Source organism: Rhinoderma darwinii, chromosome 2 (genome assembly GCF_050947455.1).
Source record: "Rhinoderma darwinii isolate aRhiDar2 chromosome 2, aRhiDar2.hap1, whole genome shotgun sequence".
Lineage (NCBI taxonomy): Eukaryota > Metazoa > Chordata > Amphibia > Anura > Rhinodermatidae > Rhinoderma > Rhinoderma darwinii.
The window spans coordinates 39,629,052-39,656,975 of NC_134688.1; the positions used below are offsets into that span (position 1 = coordinate 39,629,052).

At 42.7% G+C, this 27,924-nt stretch overlaps 1 protein-coding gene across 2 annotated transcripts in view; it reads right to left on the reverse strand.

Annotated features, from left to right (window-relative positions):
- Positions 1-27,113, reverse strand: part of MSANTD4 (Myb/SANT DNA binding domain containing 4 with coiled-coils) — a 37,010-nt gene extending 9,897 nt beyond the window's left edge. For both annotated transcript variants that reach the window (XR_012881311.1, XM_075851578.1), the window contains exons 1-3: positions 26,979-27,113; positions 7,122-7,766; positions 4,037-4,138 (exon numbers count right to left, since the gene is read on the reverse strand). Coding sequence is in view for 1 of the 2 variants with exons in the window: in XM_075851578.1 (XP_075707693.1) it covers positions 4,037-4,138; positions 7,122-7,646 (627 nt within the window). In the remaining variant the exon portion in view is untranslated. The remainder of the gene's footprint in view (positions 1-4,036; positions 4,139-7,121; positions 7,767-26,978) is intronic.
- Between the last annotated feature and the right edge of the window lie 811 nt (positions 27,114-27,924).

Genomic DNA, 27,924 nt, shown 5'->3' on the forward strand with positions numbered 1-27,924 from the left:
AAAATAAATTTCACTTTTTTCATAAAAGTATCAGTTTGAAGACCAATTTCTTTGTAAAGCGACCATGAGAATGAAGAAACACACCACAAAATCTATCACCCTGTTTCTCCTGTTTTCAAAAATACCAACATTGTGGCTCTAATGCGCTGTCTGGACACACGGCAGGACCCAAAATGAAGGGAGCACCCGGAGGCTTTCAGGACTCATATTTTGCTTGAAAATGTTTTAGGCCCCACTGTACATTTGGAGAGGCTTTGAGCTGCCAAAACGATAGAAACTCCCCATAAACGACCCCATTTAGAAAACTAGACCCCATAAGGTATTTATTTAGGGGTATAGTAATTATTTTGACCCCACAGTTCTTTGCTAAATTTAATGCATAGCAGGTGAAAAAAATAATAATTTCACTTTTTTCATAAAAGTATTTGTTTGAAGACCGATTTCTTTGTAAAGCGACCATGAAAATGAAGAAACACACCCCAAAATCTATCACCCTCTTTCTCCTGTTTTCAAAAATACCCACATTGTGGCCCTAATGCGTTGTTTGGACACACGGCAGGGCCCCAAAGGAAGGGAACACCCGGAGGCTTTCAGGACTCATATTTTGCTTGAAAATGTTTTAGGCCCCAATGTACATTTGGAGAAGCTTTGAGCTGCCAGAATGATAGAAACTCCCCATAAACGACCCCATTTCGAAAACTAGACCCCTTAAGGTATTTATCTAGGGGTATAGTTAGCATTTTGACCACACAGGTTTTTCGCTAAATATATTGAAATTAGTCTGTAAGAATTAAAATGTACTTTTTTTCTGAAACAACATAGAAATTTTTATTATTTACAAGGAATAACGAAGAAAATGCACCCCAACATTTGTAAAGCAATGTCTCCCGATTACGACAATACCCCATATGTGGTAATAAACTGATGTTTGGACCCACAGCAGGGCTCAGAATGGAAGGAGCGCCATTTGGATTTATGATTTTGCTGGAATGGTTTTCGGTGCCATGTCGCATTTGCAATGCACTGGAGGGACCAAAACAGTGGAAACCCACCAAAAGTGAGCCCATTTTGGAAAAACCTTCAAGGAATTTTTTCTAGGGGTATAGTGAGCATTTACACCCCACGGGTCTTTTGCAGAGTTTATTAGAATTAGGGCGCGAAAATTAATATCAAAATTTTTTCCACTAAAATGTTGCATTTTCTCATTTTCACAAGGGATAAAGGAGGAAAAAAACAACCATTTTTTTATAAAGCAATTTCTCCCGAGTACGGAAATATCCAACATGTTGTCATACGTTTTTTCATTAGAAATGAATTAACCCTTTCAGGACTGATCCATTTTTTGCTTTCATATTTTAGATTTTCACTCCCCGCTTTCCAAGAGCCATAACTTTTTTATTTTTCCATCAATAGAGTGGTGTGAAGGCTTATTTGTTGCGGGACAATCTGTAGTTTTCATTGGTACCATTTTGGGGTACATGCGATTTTTTTTGATCACTTTTTATTCAATTTTTTTGCAATCCTGAGCAAAAAACAGGAATTCTGACACCGTTTTTTTAGGTTTTTTTTTTGCGGCGCTCACCGTACGCAATAAATGACATTTTTAATTTATTCTGCGGGTTGGTACGATTACGGCGATACCATATGTATATAGGTTTGGTCCTTTTTTTTAGCGTTTGCGCAATAAAATGACTTATTTATAAAAAAAAAAAATTCTGTGTCACCATATTCTGAGAGCCATAATTTTTTAATTTTTTAGTCAAAAAAGCTGTGTAAGGGCTTGTTTTTTGCGGGACGGATAGAAGTTTTTATTGGTACTATTTTCGGGTACATGCGATTTTTTGATCACTTTTTATTCTTTATTTAGGGAGCGGTGGTGACCCAAAAAATTGCGATTCTGTTGTCGTTTTTTCTTGATTTTTTTTGGGGTGTTCATCGTGCGGGAAAAATAACATTATAGTTTTAAATACTTGGGTTCGTTACGAACGCGGTGATACCAGATATGTGTACTTTTTTAACGTGTTCATTTTTTTTCTATAATAAAAGTCTTATTATAGGAAAAAAAGCATTTAGTGTTTATAGAACTTCTAACTTTTATTTTTACACTTTTTTTAAAACATTTTTATTACTTTTTTTTACTTTTTTAACTTGTCCCACTAGGGGACACTTAGTCTTGCAGCTTTGATCGCTGCTAGAGTACATTACACTACACACGTAGTGTAATGTACTCTAACTGTCATTGTGACGTGACTGTCACACTGACAGGAAGCAGAGGAGGAACGGCCGGAGGCTGTTCCTCCGAGGCTTCCGTGCATGGCAACCCGGAGGTCATTATCTGACCTCCGATTGCCGTGACAAGCAAACCACTTAAAATGCTTCAAACCACTTAAATGCGGCGACGGCAATCCGTCGCCGCACTTAAGGGGTTAACTGCCGAAATCAGCGGCGATGGTCCGCTGTCCGGCAAGACTGATGTCTCAGCTGTCGGGGACAGCTGTCAGCGCGGGTCTGTCACTCTGTGTTTACACAGAGTGACAGTTTGAAATGCGGACGAAAATGTACGTCATGGTGCGGGAACTAGCAGCCGACCATGACGTACATTTTCGTCCTTGGTCGTTAAGGGGTTAACGTGACTCACATGTTTACACTTATGAAAATAGAACAGGCACCATACTGGAGATATGACTTCCAGATCTTTAGCTTTAGTATCTCCAATAGAAAAACCATTTCCTATCTACATTCCAAAAGTATAAATCTGGCCGACACAGGAAGAACTATTTCTCCTTAGCCCATTTCACACTTTGTATTTGGTCCAGTTTGTTTGCAGAGTGCAGATATACCGTCACTTGTAATAGCAGGAAAACCCCTTTAACAAAAACCACATTACATGTTCCATGTATTTCCTTTTTTCCCTTTTATACATTTCTGTAAATCTATTATTACATTTACTACAGTAGAATAATCCTCACTTTTTATTTTGGCAAATGCTCAAAATGGAAAAATGACAAATGAAGCATCACTGCTGTTTCTTACTGACTTTATGGAGTTTACTTCATAAACTTTCTGCTGGTGTCTTTCAATATCCTTCCAGCGATGGAATAGAGTAGTAGACTCTGCTATTCCATCCTGAGGGATTCCACAAAAAAAAATGGATACTGCACGGTATATGTTTTTTTTAACATGGAAGCCTATGGGTGATAGACACCACTGTATGGCATCCGTCACATGTATACATTAAACGTATACCTCAGGGAGCTCCCCACATCACTGTCCATATATGAACAGTGATATCAGGGAATTCTCCAGAGTCGGAATCCCCGGTCAGAGCCATGCCGATGCTCTGGCCGGCTTGGCAAATATATGAACAGTGATGTCAGTAGCAGTGCCGAGTCCCCGGGCAAAGCGCTAGCTGATGCTCTGCCCAGGGACCCCAGCACTAGGAAAGTTCATGAAGGAGTTTTCACAGGGCAAGTCCTCGGGCGATGTATACGACCTTTTCCCATACAGTGGGATACATTTTGGCCTTTTGTCGGAAGTTAACGTCGGGAGTCTTACCAACGTATACCTCTGATTGAAGGCCGAAACATGATCTGAACGGGGCCTAAACTGTACAATATATAACAGAAAGCAGTGGACAAGGGTCGGGCACACACATAAATGAGCAGAATGATCTGTAGTGCCCAAGTGCATTTGGCCAGTGGCGAGACAAAGCCACATGGTGAGAGCATCCTTTAAAGTTTAAGTGAAGGATCTGCTAAAACGCAAAAAAAACAAAAATACAAATGCATATTATTAACCTAAATCAAATGTATCATTGGAATAGAGGTTGGTAAGGGATTCATGAGCTTTAATTCTCAGGTGCCCAAATCACTCTCAGTCCGTCCCTGCCCACGTAAATCAGATTGTTGTCAGAACCTGTTGTTGACTGACATCAAATTCTCACAATAATTGACACAATTTTTACCTAAAATAATAGGTCCAAGTTTAATGTCTTGTTGTTATAGCGTTGATCTTTCTAACATTAAGGGTCACATACCTTCTCTTCACTAGGCGTCTGATTATACACAATTCTATTTTGACGGGAGTTGAACTGGATTCCAAAGCAAGGATGGGACATTCTCTTTTTCCAGCTAGGACCCTGTAATTTCAGAAGAGGTCAATATAATTTTCATGTCTCTCAGTAGGTCTACATATGTTAGAGTAAAAGATTTATTGTGGATGTATATTGGATATTTTTAGGACTATTGTTGGGCTTATGCTACAAAGGTTGAAACTTGGTTAGAGAGGAGTTGCCACCATTCCATTGGTCTTGATATAATTAGTATAACATGTTCGGGGGGAACCTATTGCCTAAAACCAGCTGATCTTTGCAAGTTATATGTTATTGAGATGCTGAAAAACTCTAAGAAGAATTAACAATTGTGGACAAATTTCCTTCTCCACGGTTTCTCTACAGGCCCAGGGTAGCAAAGAAGAGGGTGATTGTCTCAGAACAGAGTTACGTTTCTCACTGAAGCCAGAAGAGATATTGCAGTGGAGGTTTGATGTAATGGAGGACTCAAGTGGCCCATTTCTTATTCCAAAAGTAACAAGGAATGGATGAATGGTGTCATGGATGTATGTTCAAAGGGAATGGAGTATTATACAAAACTGGACAAATTCTTTGGAACATACATTCAAAAATACATTATTTAAAAAAAAAATTACTTGTAAAATGTTTTTCAAGGTGATGGTAGAGTGGGACTCACATGTGTCCTACAGACCAAATACAACAAGTTTGACACCTACAAGGTGCAACTTGATCAAGGGGATTTTACATTCTGACTACTAATAAGAAATTCCCTAGAATGGTATTTGGTTTGGGTGGAGCTCTACCAATTTAACATGTTCCAATGCCCGAGTCAGTAATGTAGAATTTAAAGGGGTTGTCCTAAAATTAATGAAACAAAAAAGAAAATTAGACATAATATAGTGCATGACAATCTCTTTCTAACAAAGCTAGAACCATCCCCGTATCTTTTATGGATTCAGAGATCTCCCATTCATTGCTCTGCTAGATTTTCTTCAGGCTGGCAGCATAAGGGGCATGTCCTTTCTGCTGCACCCCATCCCACTTCCTGTCATAGTTTGTATAGGCAGATCGTTCTGTTTCACTGACACTGTTTCCTCTCCAGGAGAAGTTTCACAAATGCGCCCCCCCCCCCCCCCATTACATGTCTTTTTAGAGGGAGAGCCCATCCCTATATAACTGAAGAAGAGGGAGAGCCTACAGCTTACACACAGTAAGAGGATGAGCAGGAGAGGGGAGAACTCTATGATGTCTGTAAGCAGTGCTGTATGTAAGCAGTGCTGTATGCCGGCTCTCTCCTTATCTAAGCAAACTGCTGGCTCTCCTGTGTGTTTCTTACTGTGTGAGTCTCTATTCACACTACAAGTTGTGTTCCTGAATAAAAACTTATTTTCTACTTCTTTACGGACAAGCTCAGAAGGCCTTTTCTATTGGCTGGTGTCAGAGAGTGGAACCGAGCATGTGCATCCTCCCTCATTTAGCTCAGTATGAGGACATGCACATTACTATACAGATCGAACACCAGGGGGTGTCATTATAATGAAATATCTCTCAACTGGAGCATTTTTGTAACATAAGATAAATTGCAAAACGTATTACTGTGCTTTTAATGCTGAATTATATTACAATAATTTAATACTGCATTTAATACTGGGACAACCCATTTAAGCTGTTAGCATCAGGTCCTATAGAACCAAATGGATATACTGTATTACAAAATGCCTTAGTTTTACTCCACTAAATAGGTAAAAGTTATCCTAGAGGAAATTCCATTATTTCAATGTACTCATCTTAATTTACCTAGAACACCAAACTACTCTGCCATGAGCAATGACTAAGTAGCTAGAAATAATCCCCCTTCATGAAACTAAAAGTCTTTAAAGAGGCTCTGTCACCACATTATAAATGCTGTATCTTCTACATAATGTGATTGGCGCTGTAATGTAGATCACAGCAGTGTTTTTATTTAGAAAAACTATCATTTTTGACGGAGTTACGACCTATTTTAGCTTTATGCTAATGAGTTTCCTAATCCCCAACTGGGCGTGTTTTACTTTTTGACCAAGTGGGCGTTGTGGAGAGAAGTGTAGGACGCTGACCAATCAGTGACCAATCAGCGTCATACACTTCTCTCCATTCATTTACACAGCACATAGTGTTCTTACTAGATCACTATGGGCAGCCACATACACACACACTAACGTTACTCAAGTATCCTGACAATGAATATACATTACCTTCAGCCAGGACGTGATGTCTATTCAGAATCCTGACACTTCGCTAACGTTTGTGTGAGATTTACAGCAAGGCAAGCATAATCTCGCGAGATTACACTGTAAACTGTCATTTAAAACGAGATTACGCTTGCCTTGCTGTAAATCACACACAAATGTTACCGAAGTGTCAGGATTCTAAATAGACATCACGTCCTGGCTGGAGATAGTGTATATTCATTGTCAGGACACTTGAGTAACGTTAGTGTGTGTGTATGTGGCTGCACATAGTAATCTATCTAGATCACTATGTGCTACATAGTGCTCTATCTAGATCACTATGTGCTGTGTAAATGAATGGAGAGAAGTGTATGACGCTGATTGGTCACTGATTGGTCAGTGTCATACACTTCTCTCCACAACGCCCACTTGATCAAAAAGTAAAACACGCCCAGTTGGGCATTAAGAAACTCATTAGCATAAAGCTAATATAGGTCATAACTCCGTCAAAAATTATCGTTTTTCTAAATAAAAAAACACTGCTGTAATCTACATTACAGCGCCGATCACATCATGTACAATATAGGGCACTTATAATGTGGTGACAGAGAGTCTTTAAGCTATGTTTCAAGAAGAATAAGTCTGTCACAATGGGGGAGATGTTTCAAATCTGGTACAAAGGAAGAGTGGAGTAGTTGCCCATGGATTCCCCCCTTTAATTTTTCAGAGGCCATGGTCAACTATTTCACTTTTCCTCTGCACCAGTTTTAATAATGTACATCTGCCCCATTGACTGCTTACTCTTAAATCTTGTGCCATAAGTTCAAAAGTATTCTTACTTCAAAACTCTGTGGTTCTTCTTCTTCTTCAACTTTGATTTCAGTCATTGACTCATTGGCATCTCGAACATCTGACCCATTTTTCCAGTCCAAGCTACAGTCATTCGTTAACCCATTTGGCTTGTCATCTGAGTCATCGATTATAGAGTCTAGATCCGAAAATGGTAAGTGCATTCCAGAATTTCCTATTTTAATATCAGAATTCAGGCTTTTCCTTTTTATAAGGGACCTCCAATCAAGATATCTTCGCTTAACTTCAGTCCCTGTTCTTTGTTCCCCTTCCCCAAGCACATTCACGCATTCCGCTATTTCTTCCCAAGCTTTGCGCTTCATTTCGTTAATTGTGGTATTGAGCTGCTTCGAAAAAATTACATCTCTTCGCTTTTTTATTTCTGTTAGTAACGTTTGTGTTTCTTGGACACTAAAATTACTTTTTCTCTTTCTTTTTAACTGCTTAATCATAGACGGCTGCAACGTCATTTTCACATCAGCTGAAACACCAAGATGAGTTTGGGATACAAACATGTCCGGTAGCTGCTCCGGAAGCTTCTCCGGTAGCTGCTCCGGAAGCTTCTCCGGTAGCTGCTTCTTTCGGCTGAATTTGGCCAGTTTTAATGATTAAGTAATTGCTTTTCCTAGAGAATTCTGAAAAACCAAAACAGAAACATTGTTACCATTAGATAGAAAAAAAAAGCGACGTTTGCAGGAATCTTTGATCTAAAAACTGTATTTGTTTGAGGGATAAGGTGAGCCACGTTGCAACAGCTAGTGGGTTAAGCAGCTGCCTCCTGACAGTGTCATCGGAGATTGCGGCAGCGCATTGGCCATAGCCGCGATCACGTGACTTCAGACTGGCAAGGAGTCTGAATATTTCAGGAGGTGAGATGACTGGCCTTATCTGTTAAGAGAACAGATAGATAATAAGACAATAAAGTAAATGCAATGAAGTTTAATAAACTAAAGAATATATCTGTATAATTCATGTCTGATCTCTAACGTGACATCTCAAGGAAATAACATCTCATGAAATGCCCAAAGGTAAACATATCCAACATTTACTTTTTTTCTAATCTGTCAATATACTTTTTTACTTTTTCCAGCCAAACAAATCCTGGGTCATCTTTAGGATTTAAAAGTTTGCCGTCTATGGAGACGTAGTCTTGTTGTCGGCTACCATCTTCTGATTCGCCTCCCTCTGGTGCATTGTGAAGTCTACAAAAAACATCAAACTTTACTATGTAATGGGGCAACCTACCAAGAAACAACACTGGGAGGGAGGAAAGGGCCGCTGTTGCTTGGTGGCTGACCTTATCCAGATCATAGATTCCTGCAGACTGCGCTTTGTTTTACGGGAGGAAGCAACCTAACAAAAGCTAAGCAGAGTAAATGTATGCCGTTCCTACTTAGAAGGGCGCCTTAAAAAAAAATCTCGCTGCCAGGGCTGTGGAGTCTGAGTTTTCGGTGCAGTCAGAGTCAATTGGTAGAAATGTACTAACTCCAAATTCAAAATAAAAATATGAAATATTATGTTAGTTATATTGTATTAATTTATTAAATGCATAGCTTGTTGCATATATGCTTTCATAGGAAAGTTTATAATCTTATTAATGTATGTCATGTTCGATTTCTCTAAAGCCCCAATTTATAAAAAAAAACAAAACAGTAATAACTAGGATGTTAGAAAATCTTTTATCAGCTCTTGTTTGGTCTCTGTTCTCCCTTAGGCCTTATTCACATGAGCGTTGAATACGTCCATGTAATACATTGGGCCCGTTCACAGGGCCGTTGTTTTAATGGCGCGTGTGAAGGGTCCGTGTAAAAAATAGGACACGTCCTATCTTTTTGCGCTTCACACATCCCTCCATAGACTCTAGTCTATGGGGGATACGTGATAACGCGTCCCGCAGGGTACAGCACGGATGCACCTTGCGTCCGAGATTTGCAACGCTCTAGCCTTAGACTAAGTTTCTTTATGCTGCTGCTCCAATGCCCTTAGTTGCCCTTAGTTTGAATGTCTGAAAATGAACTGCACATGCTCAGTAGTGAAGTTCCTAGTGAAGAGGGGGAAGTTCACTACTGATCGACGGGCTGTTTTAACAATTTGGTGTGGCCCAGTGCAAGGTTTTATCAGTCGCCACCCCATTGAACAGACTGGAGCACTTGGGGCTGACTGAGGGGTGTGAGTACCACGGCTGTGCTGTAGTGTCCTGTACTTATGATGCCATCTTCTGCTCTGCCGTGCAACACTCCTCGCTGCTCCTATATGCCCTTCTCCCCTCCCTACTCAGTTCCCAGCCAATCTGCTCAGCTGGCATGGCGCCGCTACGCCAAGTCAGCGCTGGGCTAAGAGTGAGCTGGAGCTGTGCTCACCCTCCATCCTAGCTGCATCGAGCCTAACACCGCTGAACAGAACTACAAAAGGGAGAACGGCCAGTCCAACACAGAAGGGGAGAAGAAAGATAGACAACCAATGAAAGTGAAGGATACAAGGGCTAAGAGGGGACACATTCATAGCGAAGGGGACACACTGCTGATCTCCCCTTGTCTCTGGGTGTTAACCTCCAAACTTCTTTTACAAGTTTTAATCTGTGTCTGGCTCCAGAGGATGCAAACCCAATTGAAAAAAGTGCCGCTGCCAGGGGGCCCGATGCAGGTTCACCATATGCCATATAGTTAAAGCGACCCTGACTGAGCACGCCTGCAGTCATCTCATAACAGGAATACAGTATTAAGGAAGATACATATAGCATATACATTTGACACTTTTTAACTGTTTATTTTATTCCTATTCCGACTTGAACATGATTCTCTGGATACAGTGGAGGAAATAAGTATTTGATCCCTTGCTGATTTTGTAAGTTTGCCCACTGTCAAAGTCATGAACAGTCTAGAATTTTTAGGCTAGGTTAATTTTACCAGTGAGAGATAGATTATATTAAAAAAAAAAAAGAAAATCACATTGTCAAAATGATATATATTTATTTGCATTGTGCACAGAGAAATAAGTATTTGATCCCCTACCAACCATTAAGAGTTCAGCCTCCTCCAGACCAGTTACACGCTCCAAATCAACTTGGTGCCTGCATTAAAGACAGCTGTCTTACATGGTCACCTGTATAAAAGACTCCTGTCCACAGACTCAATTAATCAGTCTGACTCTAACCTCTACAACATGGGCAAGACCAAAGAGCTTTCTAAGGATGTCAGGGACAAGATTATAGACCTGCACAAGGCTGGAATGGGCTACAAAACCATAAGTAAGACGCTGGGTGAGAAGGAGACAACTGTTGGTGCAATAGTAAGAAAATGGAAGACATACAAAATGACTGTCAATCAACATCGATCTGGGGCTCCATGCAAAATCTCACCTCGTGGGGTATCCTTGATCCTGAGGAAGGTGAGAGCTCAGCCGAAAACTACACGGGGGGAACTTGTTAATGATCTCAAGGCAGCTGGGACCACAGTCACCAAGAAAACCATTGGTAACACATTACGCCGTAATGGATTAAAATCCTGCAGTGCCCGCAAGGTCCCCCTGCTCAAGAAGGCACATGTACAGGCCCGTCTGAAGTTTGCAAATGAACATCTGGATGATTCTGAGAGTGATTGGGAGAAGGTGCTGTGGTCAGATGAGACTAAAATTGAGCTCTTTGGCATTAACTCAACTCGCCGTTTTTGGAGGAAGAGAAATGCTGCCTATGACCCAAAGAACACCGTACCCACTGTCAAGCATGGAGGTGGAAACATTATGTTTTGGGGGTGTTTCTCTGCTAAGGGCACAGGACTACTTCACCGCATCAATGGGAGAATGGATGGAGCCATGTACCGTCAAATCCTGAGTGACAACCTCCTTCCCTCCACCAGGACATTAAAAATGGCTCGTGGCTGGGTCTTCCAGCACGATAATGACCCGAAACATACAGCCAAGGCAACAAAGGAGTGGCTCAAAAAGAAGCACATTAAGGTCATGGAGTGGCCTATCCAGTCTCCAGACCTTAATCCCATCGAAAACTTATGGAGGGAGCTGAAAATCCGAGTTGGCAAGCGACAGCCTCGAAATCTTAATGATTTACAGATGATCTGCAAAGAGGAGTGGGCCAAAATTCCATCTAACATGTGTGCAAACCTCATCATCAACTACTGAAAATGTCTGACTGCTGTGCTTGCCAACAAGGGTTTTGCCACCAAGTATTAAGTCTTGTTTGCCAAAGGGATCAAATACTTATTTCTCTGTGCACAATGCAAATAAATATATATAATTTTGACAATGTGATTTTTTTTATTTTTTTTTATATAATCTATCTCTCACTGGTAAAATTAACCTAGCCTAAAAATTCTAGACTGTTTATGTCTTTGACAGTGGGCAAACTTACAAAATCAGCAAGGGATCAAATACTTATTTCCTCCACTGTATAAACATTTGAGGCTGCATAAAATTATCTGAGTGCACACTGTTATCACTTTTCTTACAACATTACCAACTACACATACATTTATATACAGCGAGCAGACAACCGGGCTTATTATATAAGCATCTTTCATGATGTGCCGCCAGAAAAAAATCTGACTCCAGTCCCGCAAGACTCGTGTCACGTGATCGGCACCGCAGCCAATCGACTGCCCCGATCTCTGACGGCACTATCGAGAGGCAGCCGCCGAACCCACTAAAACAACAGTTTTATGGTCTGAGAAATGTTCATGATAATGTAGCCTACAATATACATTATTACAGGAACAAGCACATGAACAAAGTAGGGGATTGAGATCATGGTGTTTCCCTGGGAATATCATCAGGAATGCCTTGACCAAGGCATGTAGCCAGAATTGTATAACCCTCTTAAGGAATAAAAGGAAAAATGGAAAGGATAGACCGTTTATCCAATCTTTCCAATTTAGCCCCATGAGTGATGTAATGGGTTCAAGTATTAGAAAGAACTGGGACATTATTGAAAATGATCCCTTATTATCTGAAGTTGCAAAAAAAAAATAAGTCTACAGTATCTTTCAGTAGATGCAGGAATTTGAGGGATATACTTATTAAAGGACGATACACAACGCAAACATCAAAAGGGAATTGGTTGCAAGATTTTCTGCCGAGACGCATTTTTAGAACACATGAATCGTACCAGTACCTTAAAGGGTAACTAAACGTGCAACAAACTTCTGACATGTCATAGTGACAAGTCAGAAGTTTTGATTGATGGGGATCCAAGCACTGAGAATCCCACCAATAGCTAAAGCAAAGTGGCATAAGTGCTAGTGTGAGCGCTCTGCCGCTTAGTTTCTGTTCCGCTTTTTCCGGAAAGCCGATGTAGCAGTGTACTTTCTATTGAGCCTGTACACCGATACATTGATTTCCGGGAAAAGCCGACCAGAAACTAAGCGGCACTAGCACTTCTGCCACTTTGTTTTAGCGATTGGCGGGGGTCTCAGTGCTTGGACCACCACCAATCAAAACGTATGACATGTCACTATGACATGTCAGAAGTTTGTTGAACATTTAGTTACCCTTTAATTTAGGGCGCTGTGCGATTCAGGTGAATGACCTAACCACTTGAAAGACCCAATTCATGGTATATGTTATCACCTGTATCTGCGGCCGCTTCTATATCGGAAAAACTATTTGACCAATATGTAAGAGATTTGGTGAACATGTGAGTTGACAATGATTCTTATAGTATGCGTTTTGAAGGTATTATAAATGTAAAACAAACCCTATCTGGGGGAGATGTTACTCGAAAAGGATGCTGAACTCATTTTCAAGACAGAAGAACTGGAACTACTTGGTCTGAATGATTTTAAGTACATTACAATTAGTTATCACCGCTTTCTGTGTCTACTCTGTCTCTTTAACCTCTTCTGACGTACCATTACATCCGGGTGCGGGCTTTGATGTTTGGAGCGTGCTCACGCGCTGAGCACGCTCCATATGCTGTGGGTGTCGGCTGTATTTTACAGCGGACACCGGGGACTAACAGCCGGGAGCAGCGATCGCACTGTTCCTGGTTCTTTAACCCCTCAAATGCTGCGGTCAATCGTGAGTGGGGTAGCCCCTCCGACAGCTCATCGCCCGCTCCCCCACATTGAGATCGGGGGTAACGACGGTTGGTATGGCAGCCCAGGGGCCTAATGAAGGCCCCCAGGGCTGCCTTCACTTTGCCTCTAGAGATGCCTGTAAAAATTAAGATATACTGCAATACGTTAGTATTGTAGTATATTGTACCAGCGATCTAATGATCGCTGGTTCAAGTCCCCTAAGGAGGCTAATAAAGTGTGTGAAAAACAGTGATAAAAAGTATTTAGTAGTGAAAAAAAAATAAAAAAATATTAAAAGTTAAAAAAAGCCCTCTTTTCCCATTTTCCCCCTAAAGTAATGTAAAAAATAATAAAAGTAAACAAAATTGATATCGCTGCGTCTGAAAAAGTCTGAACTATTACAATATAGCGTTATTTAACGCGGACGGTGAGCGCCGTAAAAAATAAGAAATGTGAAACGCCAAAATCACTTGTTTTTTGGTCCACTTAGCTAAAAAAAAACGTCATAAAGAGTGATCAAAAAGTTCTACGTACCAAACAATTTTACCGATAAAAACTAGAGCTCGTCCCGCAAAAATAAGCACTCACACCGCCCAATCTGTGAAAAAATAAAAAAGTTATGGCTCGCAGTATGTGGCGACACAAAACATTTTTTTTTTTTAACAAAGTGTTTATTATCAATAAAAGTAGTAAAATATATAAAAAACTATATAAATTTGGTATCAACTTAATCGTATTGAGCCACAGAAAAAATATAAGTTGTCTTTTTTACCGCTCAGTGTAAGCCGTAAAAACGAAACCCAAAAAACCATTGAGGAATCGCAGTTTTTTCCAACTTCAGTTAACTTAAAGAGGCTCTGTCACCAGATTTTGCAGCCCCTATCTGCTATTGAAGCAGATAGGCGCTGCAATGTAGATTACAGTAACGTTTTTATTTTTAAAAAACGAGCATTTTTGGCCAAGTTATGACCATTTTTGTAGTTATGCAAATGAGGCTTGCAAAAGTCCAAGTGGGTGTGTTTAAAAGTAAAAGTCCAAGTGGGCGTGTATTATGTGCGTACATCGGGGCGTTTTTAATACTTTTACTAGCTGGGTGCTCTGATGAGAAGTATCATCCACTTCTCTTCAGAATGCCCAGCTTCTGGCAGTGCAGATCTGTGACGTCACTCACAGGTCCTGCATCGTGTCGGACACATCGGCACCAGAGGCTTCAGTTGATTCTGCAGCAGCCTCGGCGTTAGCAGGTAAGTCAATGTAGCTACTTACCTGCAAACGCTGATGCTGCTGCAGAATCAACTGTAGCCTCAGGTGCCGATGTGTCCTCGCTCGTCTGACACGATGCAGGACCTGTGAGTGACGTCACAGCAGTGATCTCTCGAGAACACGCTGTGTCTGCACTGCCAGAAGCTGGGCGTTCTGAAGAGAAGTGGATAATACTTCTCGTCAGAACGCCCAGCTAGTAAAAGTATTAAAAACGCCCCGATGTACGCACATAATACACGCCCACTTGGACTTTTACTTTTAAACACACCCACTTGGACTTTTTCAAGCCTTATTTGCATAACTACAAAAATGGTCATAACTTGGCCAAAAATGCTCGTTTTTTAAAAATAAAAACGTTACTGTAATCTACATTGCAGCGCCTATCTGCTGCAATAGCAGATAGGGGTTGCAAAATCTGGTGACAGAGCCTCTTTAAGGTTTTGATTTATTTTACATTGTGTGATTTTAAGTAACTGTTTATATCATTAAAGTTTAAATGTTTTGTATATAAAAGGGCGGGGTAAGTATGAAACTTGGGCCTTGACAAAGCACGGGAGAACGTAAACCGTCGTAGACAAACTCCTTTGCTCATCCTAAGACCGCTCAATAAAGAAGAATTTTTATAAGCGGTGAGTGCTACGGGATTTGTTCTTCTTTAAGAATACATAATGTAGCCTTATGTAACAAAGGGCTTTACAGGGATTGTCTGATATCTCCTTTTGGCTCCACTTGGCTTTCTCTGATGGCACAATGTAAACCCCATTGTAACGAATGCGGCAGTGGACTGCTACAGCACCCCATCGACGAACGGCCACGACCGCAGCCTCCTGGCCGTCTGCCAGCATCTCCCTCCCTGGAGATGCCAGCTTGTGAGGACTACCCGTCCGGGCCTGTGTAATAGGGTGCGCACGCGCGCTCATCCCCAGTCTTAAAGGGCCAGCGATCGCACTCACTAAAGTTACCCTAACCTATCCCCAGATCACCCTGGACTATAAAAGGGGCTCCGCCCTCCGCCCTCCAACTCCTTGCCTGAGCATTGTTGTTGTCTACCCATGTTTGTATTGAAAATGGTCCCTTAGTTGTTTCCTGCTCCCAGTTTTCCCGTGCCCTGCTACCTGATTCCTGTATTGCGTTCTGTGTTTGTTCCTGAGCCTTTCTAGTGTTGGAGTCGCGTTGTGTCTTCTGCTACGCCTGCTGTTATACACCACGTCTGGTGTCTTCTGCTAAGCCTGCTGTTATACACAATGTCTGTTATACACCTGCTACTCCTGGTATCATCCGCCACGTCTGGCGCTACCTGCCACGTCAAGCCCCATCTGTGCCAAAGCCTCTGTGATGGTCTGGACTATCTCAGGTACACTTGTGCTACGAACTTTGCATAGACTGTGACTTGGCCAGCTGCCACTCCGCTACGGCAGAGCGGTCTAGTGAGTCCACATACCCCCAGATCGTGACAGTACTCTCAGGCATCGAACCCACTGGCCAACCTAAGACCGCAGCTCAAGTGATGCAATCGGATATGCGTGACCTGCGTGCACGCCAGGATCAACTCCTCATGGCAGTAAACTCTATCATCGCCCGACTGGATCAGCCCCCTGCTCCTCTGCAGGTTGCTGCTGCCGCTCCACTGCCCGTTACTCCTCCTGTCTGTTCCAGATCCACAGGTTTTCTGCCTCTTCCACCTCGCTATGACGGTGATCCTAGAGCCTGTAGAGGTTTCATCAACCAATGTACCATCCATTTTAGACTGCGTGCTCACCACTTCGCCTCTGATGAGGCCAAGGTAGCGTTCATCATTTCCCTTCTCACTGGCAAAGCCCTGGCATGAGCGAACCCCATCTTGGAACGAGAGGGCCCTGAATTCTCGGATCTGGTGTTATTCCTTGAAACTTTTCGTACTGTGTTCGAGGAGCCGGGTCGAACATCCTCTGCAGCGGCCACTCTGTTAATTCTCAAGCAAGAAGAGTCCATGGTAGGAGAGTATGCTATCTCCTTCCGGACGATGTCAGCAGAGTTGGCATGGAACAATGAGGCAATGGTGGCGACATTTTGGCAGGGACTGTCGTCGCATATCAAAGACGAGTTAGCAGCCTGCGATCTTCCTTCTACCCAGGATGCTCTTATCCTGTTGGCTACCCGGGTCGACATAAGGATCCAGTAACGTGCTCAGGAAGTTTGGCGGGAGAGAGGTTTCCACAGACTGGCACCCTTGATCCAGCGACCACTATTGCCTCCTCCTGTTGCTCTACCTGAAGAACCTATGCAGGTAGACAGAATCAAATTGTCCGAGCAGGAGAAACAGCACACACGCTTTTCAGGTCTGTGTCTGTATTGCGGCCTTAAAGGCCATTTTGTGCACCAATGTCCACAAAAGCCAGGGAACTGCAGCGCCTAGGTTTGGTTCGAGAAACAACCCTAGGTGGGACAACGCCAAACATTAAAGCCTCTCCCAAATTATCTATTCCTGTGACCATCATCTCTGGAGAGACATTACACTCCTCCTCTGCCTATCTGGATTCCGGAGCAGCTGCAAATTTTATCCAGCAGGATTTAGTGGATCGCCTACATCTACCCACAGTTCTTCTGGAGAGACCCCTGGCTGTTGCCTCTGTGAATGCCTGGCTGTTGCCTCTGTGAATGGACTGCCATTGTCCGATCCTATTGTGTCTGTCACTAAACCACTGACACTACAAATTGGAGTTCTTCACCCGGAACAGATTACCTTCCTCGTTCTACCTAAAGCTATCAACCCTGTTCTGCTGGGCCTGCCTCGGCTTCTTCTACAGAACTTCGGTCCTCGACTGGAGTTCTGGAGAAGTCCCCCAATGGGGACCCAGATGCCTTAGCCATTGCCTGCCACAGGTTCGTCCTGTTTTGTCTCTACTGCGTAAGTCACTCTCTAATCTACCGTCTTATTATGTTAGTTTTGCGGACGTCTTCAGTAAGAAGGAAGCAGAGACTCTTCCCCCTCATCGCATCTACGACTGCCCTGTTGAGTTACTTCCTTACGCCTCACACCTCGAAGGCGAGTTTATCCTCTCTCCCTGCCAGAGGTCCTAGCCATGTCCACCTACATTAAGGAGAATCGAGAGAGAGAGAGAGAGAGAGAGAGAGAGGGTTCATCCGGAAGTCTTCCTCCCTGGCGGAAAGCCGGATTCTTCTTCGTGAAGAAGAAGGACGGATCTTTTCGTCCATGTATCAACTACCAGGGTCTCAACCAAATTATGGTAAAAAATAAGTACTTTTCGATAGAATTTGTGGGGCCAAGGTGTTCACAAAGCTGAATCTACACAGAGCTTATAACTTGATTCGTATCCGCAAAGATGAAGAGTGGAAAACCGCATTTAACACCCGAGACGGTCACTACGAATATCTTGTGATGCCCTTTGGTCTGTGTAACGATCTAGCTGTGTTCCAGGAGTTTTTTAATTAAATTTTCCGGGACTTGTTGTATGTCTGTGTGGTGGTCTATCTGGATGACATCCTAAACTATTCTCCTGATTTGATAACGCATCGGAGGCATGTTCGCCAAGTTCTGTCGCGCTTAAGGAGTAATCGCCTATATGCTAAACTCGAGAAGTGTGTGTTCGAGAAGAGCTCTCTGTCTTTCCTGGGTTACATCGTATCTGGCCTGGACTCAAGATGGACCCTGAGAAAGTGAAATCCGTCTTAGAATGGCTATTTTCACAGGGCCTGTGGCCCATACAGCATTTTCTGGGACTCGTTCACTTCTACCGGCAATTTATCCAATCTCCAATCTCGGCACTCACCAAGAAGGGGGTGCACGCCAATGTTTGGCCTCCGGAGGCAGAATCAGCATTTATTAACCTCAAGAGCGCTTTCACCTCAGCCTACGTTCTCCATCACCCTGAATGCTTCTCGGAAGTTCTTTCTGGAGGTGGACGCTTCTTCTGTAGGTGCAGGAGCACTACTATGCCAAAAGAACTCTTAAGGCAAGATGGTGGCTTGTGACCTCCTCAAAGTTATTCTCTCCAGCAGAATGCAACTATTCCATCGGGGATCGGGAATTGCTGACCGTCAAGTTGGCCTTAGAGGAGTGGAGACACTTGCTGGAGGATGCTATCCATCCTATTATCATCTATACTGACCACAAGAACCACACATACCTACAGTCGGCACAATGATTAAATCCACGCCAAGTCAGATGATCGTTGTTCTTCGCCTGGTTTCAGTTTTTGCTTCACTTCCTTCCTACAGACAAGACTGTGAAGGCTCACGCCTTGTCTCGCTCCTTTGAAACCAATGACTCTGAGGAAAGTCCTCAATACATCATAGATCGTTCTAGAATTATTGCTGCTAACCCTCTGCAAATTAGAGACGTTCCTTCTGGGAAAACTTTTGTCCGTCTTGCTGACAGGCAGAGAAATCTACACTGGGGACACAACTCTAAACTAGCTGGACACTCTGGTGTCCGTAAGACACAGGACTTGATAGTTCGTCACTATTGGTGGCCCACTCTGCCTAGAGATGTTGCGGTCTCTTTATGTATGAACTGTGCCTCAAACAAGTCTACCCACTCTAAACCTGCTGGTCTGCTACTACCCCTACCTGTTCCTGATGCCCCTTGACAGTATATCGCTATGGACTTTATCACTGACCTTCCTCCCTCAGCTGGATGTACTATGATCTGGGTAGAAGTGGATAGTTTCTCTAAAATGGCACATTTTATTCCGTTGACTGGCTTCCCGTCTGCTCCTTGCCTGGAAAATCTGTTTATTCTGCGCATTTTCGGCTACACAGACTTCCTCTGCGTAGGACCGGGGTGTAAAATTTACATCCAAGTTCTGGAGAGCCCTGTGTAACCTGCAAGACGTAAATTTGGACTTCTCTTCTGCCTATCACCCACAGTCCAATGGTCAAGTGGAGAGGACCAATCAAATTTTACAGAATAATTTTCGTCATTTCGTTTCCGCCCAACACGACAATTGGGTACCACTCCTGGCTTGGGCGGAATTCTCGTATAACAATCACACATGTGAGTCTACTGTCTCATCTCCTTTCTACATTGTGTACAGCCAGCATCCTCGAGTTCCTCTTCCTGTGCCAGCCATGACTCAAGTACTGGCAGCTAACTCTTCTTTTGGATCTTTCCAAACTCATTCTATGTATCCCTCCTTAAGCCTGTGGTCCTGAACCGCTACAGTAAAGCTCTTAGTTCTGCAGTTGCTCCCAGCGGTTCTTCTGATGTTTTCGAGGGGAAGGGGATTCTGAACTAGAAGAGAGTAGGAGGAAGGACTTTCTATCTGGTGGACTGGAAGGAGTTTGGTCCTGAGGAGAGGTCCTGGGAGTCAGAAGAGAACCTTAATGCACCTACCCTCATTAAAAAATTCCTCTTACACTCCGTACCCAAGAAGAGGGGGTGTAAGGGGGAGTACTTTAACCACTGCAGCCGTGGACAGCCGCCGCTCCCCATTGGCAAACAACCGGGACCACAGCCTCCTGGCCATCTGCTAGCATCTCCCTCCCCAGAGACGCCAGCTTGTGCAGTTTTCCCGTCCAAGCCTGTGTAATAGGGTGCGCGCGCTCGTCCCCCGTCTTAAAGGGCCAGCGCGCGCATGTACTAAAGTATTCCTAACCTATTCCCAGATTACACTGGACTATAAAAAGGACTCCGCTTTTCCACTCATTGCCTGAGCGTTGTTGTTGTTGTCTACCCATGTTCATATTGCAAATAGTCACTTAGTTGTTTCCTGCTCCCAGTGTTCCCGTGCCCTGCTACCCGTTTCCTGTATCCTATGCTGTGTTTGTTCCTGAGCCTTTCTAGTGTTGGAGTTGTGTTGTGTCTTCTGCTACGCCTCATCTTATACACCACATCTGGTGATTTCCACTACGCCTGCTGTTATACACCACGTCTGGTGTCACCTGACACTCCTGGTATCATCCACCACGTCTAGTGCTACCTGCCACGTCAAGCCCCATCTGTGCCAAAGCCTCTACGTCTGTCTCGACTATCCCAGGTACCCCTGTGCTACGAACTTTGCATAGACTGTGACTTGGCCAGCTGCCGCTACGCTGAGGTGGAGCGGCCTAGTGAGTCCTTATACCCCTAGATCTTGACACCCATTATGGTCAATGGCCAACCATGCAACCTCTGTAAAAAGCCTGAGTGGAAACAAAGAAGCATGGTGCTTTCCTAGTTTCAGATGCCACTTTGTGCTAGTAATCGGGGAGTGAGCACAGCAGTAAGACCCCCACTGATCGGACAATGATAGCATATCCTATAAGGGGGAGAATCAGTTGTACTTATAACAGGTTAATAGAATGAGCTGTAAATAAGACATGATCATATCCCTAAGACTGCTGTACTCATGGGATACATCCAAGTTATCGAAGACATATCTTTTGCATAGATGGCACTTTAAAAGCATTTGGCAAATCTGCCTCAAAAGCTTCTGGTTTATGGAAGTTGTTTCTAGTCGTTTTTGGGGGGCCTAAAACGAGGCATTAAAAACGCCTGCAATATGCACGTGTGAACATACCCTAAATGTGTCCATAGGGCTTCATTAGCCCAACAAAGGCTAAAAGAGAGTCCTTTTGGCCTCCGTCGGGCAGGTATACATCGATGTTCCTTTTTTTTTAGGTATGGGATAGACAACAAGATCCCTTAAAAAGATGTATACCGCACGGTATACTTTTTTTTAGCATTGGAGCCTATGGGTGATGTATGCCACTGTATCATAAGCTTGTCATGAGCATTTTATGACATATATACGTTAAACGGATCCCATGATAGCCTATGGGTGATGGATGCCTGTGACGAATGCCGAACAATGAAAAGTTCATGACATATACGTTAAAAGGATGCCATAATAGCATATAGGTGACGGATACCACTGCATTGCAAACATCAGGAGCTAAAGTGTTTAATGTATACATCAGGAGCTACACATAGAGCAAAAAATAATAATTTAAAAAAAGTATATGTTGGATATTGTTTTTTTGACAGGATAGATTTTTATGAAGCAGTTTTTCTGCTAGGCAGACTGGAGACACAAGATTCTTCACTGTTATCATCCTCATCGAACCCCATCCCCTCCCCCCAACCCCTCTGAAACCGCAGCCATTATCTTCCTCTCCCTGGCAGCTGGGACCAGAAGTACTGATAGAAGATATGATTACCCATCCATTCTACAACAACCACACATCTACCCAATCTGCTGATGTCACTCTCTGGACAAGTCTTCTGTAAACAGCATAGTAAATAGCGCAACCTACAAATATTCAATGGAAAGTCTGAAAGATTCCCCAAAAGGGGTGATTGAGGATTAGAAAAAATGGTTTGCTTTTTTTCCATAAAATAGTGCCCCTCTTCTTCGTCTGTATTATATTGTATTCACTATGGCTTGTAATGAGGGTAAATCTTGTTCCAATGTGTTGTAGGTTCCCTACAGATCCCACAAGTATCACTTGTGAATACCTCTAGCCCTTGCCCTCTTTCACACACTCGTTTTTAGTATTTTTAATTGCGCTTTTTACATGCATTTTGGGTAATACAGTTGTTTTTTTCTGGCACTTTTCAAGTTCTATAGAGAAGCCTATGGAAAAAAAAAACACCAGAAAAAACATCATACCTAGGGCATACTGTGTTTTTATGCCACTGACCAGTAGCGTAGCTATAGGGTCGCTGCGTTCGCAATTGCGAATGGGCCCTGAAGCCAAGGAGGCCCACGGCCCCCCGCACCACACCTATTTACAGTTACTATAGTAACTGGGGCCTATGTAATAAACTAAACGGGCCCCTGTTACTATAGTAGCAATATACTTACCCTCTTCGCTCGCCCCCAGATCAGCGTACAACACACAAGAGCGTCCGGAGCCGAAGAGGAGGGTAAGTATACATTTTCTTTCTGCTGGGGCCCTGTATATAAGCCTACCTTGTTGTAGGCTGAGATACAGGGCCCAGCAGACAGTATCAGACATGGGCCCTGTATCTAAGCCTACCTTCTGGGCTGTATAACACATGAGCCCTGAAAGTAGGTGAATGACCACTTATAACTCCTAGCACAGGGACTCCTTTGTATCTGAAGGAGTCCCCAGACTAGGTTTTGTTAGTGGCGTACTCACCCGAGATGCGCTAAAATTCTGGCACATCCCAGGTGATCCTGCGCCAAACTAAGCAGTGACAGCTCTAAGCTGTCATTGGTTAGTTTATATCACGTGGTGCCCTGTTACCTCAGTTCATTGGCCTACTTTTAAAAGTAGGCCAATGAACTGATGTAACCTGGGACCGCTTGATGTAAAGTAAAGTAACCAATGACAACTTAGTTACTGCTTAGTTTACTGTCACGGACCCAGGAAAGGTAAGTATAATAATTGTTTTCCTTTTTTATGTGTTACTAATGGGGTTTTGTTTGTGTTTTTTTACAGCTTCGGTTGTACGACTACTACGGATTCGAGGACGGCAGTTTTTTTGTTCTAAATAAAATGGTTAACAAAGGCTTGTGTTTTTTTTTATTTCAATAAAATATTTTTTTCTATGTGTCTGTTTTTTCTAACTTTATTACTACCGCCTTAGTAATGGCCGCCGGCTGATTGACAGTGTCCATTACTAAGGCAGGGCTTAGTGTTATCCGATGAAGAGGCTAACACTAACCCCCCATTATTACCCCAGTATCCACCGCCACCAGGGGTACCGAGAAGAACCGGGTACCATCCAGTAACCGACTATCTGCAGGCAGGTATTATTAGGCTGGGAAAGCCCAAAAAACATTGCCCTTCCCACCTTGGTAATGCTAGCCTGCTGCTGCTATGTTGCATCTGTCTGGTTATGAAAAATGGGGGGACTCCACGTAGTTTAAAAAATAAATTAAAAATAATAATAATAATAATAATAATAATAATAATGGAACAAAATATATGTGGGGTCCCCCCCTTTTTTCCTAACCAGCCAGATACAACATAGCAGCAGCAGGTTAACGTTACCAGGCCAGCAAGCTACGCTGTTTCCGTAACTTCGGGAGATATTCGGGGGATCAGCACTAAAAGTTCCTAGGGCAGCATGAACTCTAAATATGGCACTGCCTGTATCTAAGCTTACCATGTGTGATACTGTCTGCTGGGCCCTGTATGTAAAACTATTATGTGTTATACAGTCTTCTGAGTCATGTATCTAATCCTATCATATGTATTACAGTCTGCTGAGCTACTTTATGTAAACCTTGCCAGTAACATTGCTATAGGAGTCATAGTCCTATAGATATGTTGTCTCCCATACACACATATATATATATATATATATATATATACATATACTTTTTTTTGGAGGGTGCACATATGTATTGGGGCTATTGCACCTGATGTTTTAAGACCTTATCAACACCCCAGGCTGCTAGTGCTGCATTGTTGGGTCACCTAGGAGACCCAACAATGCAATTTAAAGCTGCGGGCCGTCGGTCATGAAGAGAATTTGGGAAGCTGAAGATGAACTTTTGTATCAGGGTCCATGAGCATTTAGCCCTTGCCACTGAAACGAAAAAAGCTGCAAAAATTCAACAAACCAAAACACTTCTTATACTTTACTGAAGACTTAAGTAACGTCTGGCAGCAGTATTCTTAAGCAAAAATAAAAAAAAGGCTCAAAAAGTAAATCATGTGTGTGAATCCAGCCTATAGTGGGAACACATTTCTTGTTAAAGATGAGAATTCTCCTGGACCAGAACTTCCAGAGGTGTAACTTGAACTTCTGGGCCTCAATGAAAAATCTGTGACAGGGCCCCCTTCCTACTGTACCATGTGGCATGGAGTTTGTGGAGCTAACTGCATATGGATCTATATAGCTAGTATTAAAATCAATGGTAGCTGTATGCATATATATGCAGTGAGCTCCCCCTAGTGGTGCCTGCAAGTAGCTACTATGACAGTGTCACAGCAAACAAGGAAAGCGGTTTAGTGTTGAGCCCCCTCCCATCACAAGTCCCATAAAAGTTGCCTTGCATCTACTGTAGTTATGCCGCTGCACACTTGCTAGTCCCTGTCCCCAGTTGGGCTAACAATCTAATTTCTCTATTTCATACCCATACACTATGGCCAATTTTATAGATATGTGTTTTACATTGTTGCCTTTTTGTTCTAGGACCATGAGGTGAAATCCTACAAGAGATAACATAAGCATTGGGTTACTTGCACCTCCTAAGGAAGCTATTTGTGAGAAACGCACATTGGGGAACACATTAGCTTGGGCTTGTCTGGCTGACCTTCGTCTACTTATGGGTAAGGATTAATATCCATTATCTATCTTTGTATAGGTACAACACTATCTCCTTACACTATTTGATATTTCTCAATTTGAGACACTTTACCAATAACAAATTTATTCCCATGATACATGTTTCTCTACCGTCTTGCCGCTCCCATTTAGTTACTATTTACCTCACTTGTCATATCACTAGGTCTAATATGACAGTTTTTGACTATGCAGTAACCAGATACCCAATCCTTTAGGTGTGTATTTTATTGTATGGAGTCCTCTTTGCGTTTTTAATATGTGTTGTTATAATGCTATTTAATAAACTTTATTAGTTTGATCCTATTTGATTGTTCTTGTGCTCTTGTTATCCATAAGCATGGAGTTTGTATGTCTCGCCGATCTTTCGTCCCATGCTCAAAAAAACATACCATTGTTCTGTGTGTATGTGTGAGATTGGGAAACTAGATTGTGAGTCCCATGCTTCAAAATCAATGAGTAAGCTATAATACCAGTAGTAAATTTACATGTCAGACTAGGTAAAGGTCCAATATTCAAATAGCTGCCCTCACACAGTATAATGCCCCCATATATGCACCCCACACCGTTTAAAGTCCCCCATAGCTGCCCCCATGCTGTATAATGCCCCAACTGCTGCCCCCAATAGTGCCTGATAAAAATAATAATATACATACTCACATAACCCCGTTTCAATGACGAGTGGAGGAGATTCCCCTGCTTCTCCAGTCTGTACGGCTTGGCGAAGACATGCACGATGACGTCACTTCCTTGCATCCGGCGATACATAGTGAATGGTAGAGCAGGGATCTTACGGCTCCCTGCGCTACCATTGGATTCAACTGTATCTGTGTCCTGAAGATGCAGATACAGATACAGTTTAAACAGGGAGGAAATAATTAAACTAAAATTCGCAAGATGACATCGATTTCATTGCGCTGAATTTCGATTTTGGTTATTTTTCTAATAATTCCCCAGTCCTAGTGCTACTGTATATAAATGATGAATAATAATAATAAGAGGAATCCTAATCGAACAGGCGTAGAAAATGAATAATCCATGCAAATATTGTCAGGTTAATCCAGCACCTTAGTGTTGACTTGAATCCAGCACCCTAGTGTCATGCTTACCCCTGACCCATTGTAAACCCTACTTTCCATTTATATCTAGCAATTACTTCTACAACAACAACGACAACAAGGACAACAACATAACAACTATTGCTAACAATAACAATGATCATCTAGAATAGATGATAATCGTTGGACTTGTAGTACCAAAATGATGGGTTTCACCTTCTCCATAATGAAAAATGCTTCAAAATCAATGAGTAAGCTATAATACCAGTAGTGAATATACAAGTCAGACTAGGTAAAGGTCCAATATTCAACTACATATATGTATAAAAGACCAACAGTTTGTGCTTAGGAGCCTTGTAATGGAAGAGGGGCAAGAGACATTGTATGACAACATCTAATATACTGATACATTTTAACTAATAAATAATAAAAATGTTCACACAACAACAATGGCTACAATAGTAAATACTTTAAATGATACATTTAGCTGAACGTCCTGCTACACTGTTGTACTACTGACACATCAGTAATCATTGCATACACATACATAGGATGACCAGAAATGCAATGATAAGAGGCAGAATATACAGGAGGATCTATGCAGAGCAGCAGCTGTGTGTAAATATCTGCAACCACTGCAGTCCTATTGTATGTGATCTACTAAGAGCAGCACCACAAGCCTTTGTAAATATAGTGGCAAATGCCATTTAAATACAGAGTCGCCCTCCAAAAAGCTCTTGGCATTCATTGCATGCACAGTCTAGTATAGGTGAAGTAGTGTTTGTACTTACTATAGGGTGGTGTAGTCTGTATGACAGGTGTGAAGAGGCACTGAGCATGTTGAATGCCCCAAGTACTGAATGTACCATTGTCCCTAAAACCAGTCTCCCTCCCCATCCCTGCTATACAGATGTAGCAGAACAGAGATAGTAATTTACTACAAATCAATGTGATGTCACATAGGTTCTCTGTAGTTAGGACTGCAGGTAAACCTACTCCATTATCTTAGCTCATAGAAATATCATGGCACACCAACAATGTAGCTGCATAGAGTTAAATGACAAATTCAGCTCTGCTACAGCTGTACATAGATCACAGACATGATCCACTTTACACAGCAGAGCTCTGCATAGCAGACAAGATGGCGATGTGGAGCTCAGGGAAAGAGCAAGAAAAGGCCAAGCTGTGAGCAGAGCATTGCAGATCCCTACAGGGGGAGAGAGCTCTGCAGGTTGCAGACATGCAAGTTGCTCTTACCTGCAGACAGTGCGCTGGGTAGTATGAATCCCCCCGGGCACAGACACAGCAAGGGATGCCCAGCCCCAGATAATAATAGCAGAGGGGGGTTAGTGCCAGGCACAGGAGCTGGCGGACACAGGGAGAAGGAGGGGGGATCCTCACAGCCACTGGGAAGAGGGGAGGGAGACAGGCTGCAGAGGAGGAGGAGGAGGAGGAAGGGCAAAGCTACTGTACTACAAGGAGGCAGAGGATGAGAGAAGGGTGAGGGGATCAGGCAGGCAGTGGGTACACCAGACACAAAGAAGCTGCTGTGTAAACCAATAAAAACAATAATAATAATCATAAATGATCAGACCGGCTACAACTATATCATTACTGCTACATATAGGATACTATGTCGCCTGTATAACTGCAGCTCTCTTCCTCTGTGTAAGTCCTGAGAATCAGCTGCTGCGGCACTAAATCACTGAGCATGCTAGACCATAGACATCACATGCAGTTTCCATACACAACTGGACGTCTCCATGTAGCAGAGCTCAGTTTTTCACATGCAGGAACACCGTCCTATCTGTAGTTTGCATAGGACTGCAGGTAAACCTTCCGCAGCATCTTAATGTAGAGAATGGAATTCTTATCCAGACTCCTGAACGTCAAGTCTGTCAAACCCTTATTAATACAAAACAGGACAGACGGCCTTGCACACTTCAGAAAAGCAGGTAACTATCTAGATATAATTCTGTGGCCTAAACAGCGCCCACATATTCCGCAGCGATGTACGGAGATTGTCGCCAGTCACATTAATCTCTGTCCACAGTGGGGCGCACAGTCTATGGCAGAGACGCTAGGGTCAGTTTAATAGGAAGACATTTAACCTATCAGTATTTTTGTGTGAAACAAAACCGGAGGAAACCCACACAAACACGGGGAGAACATATTGGATCCAGGACCCCAATGCTGCAAGACA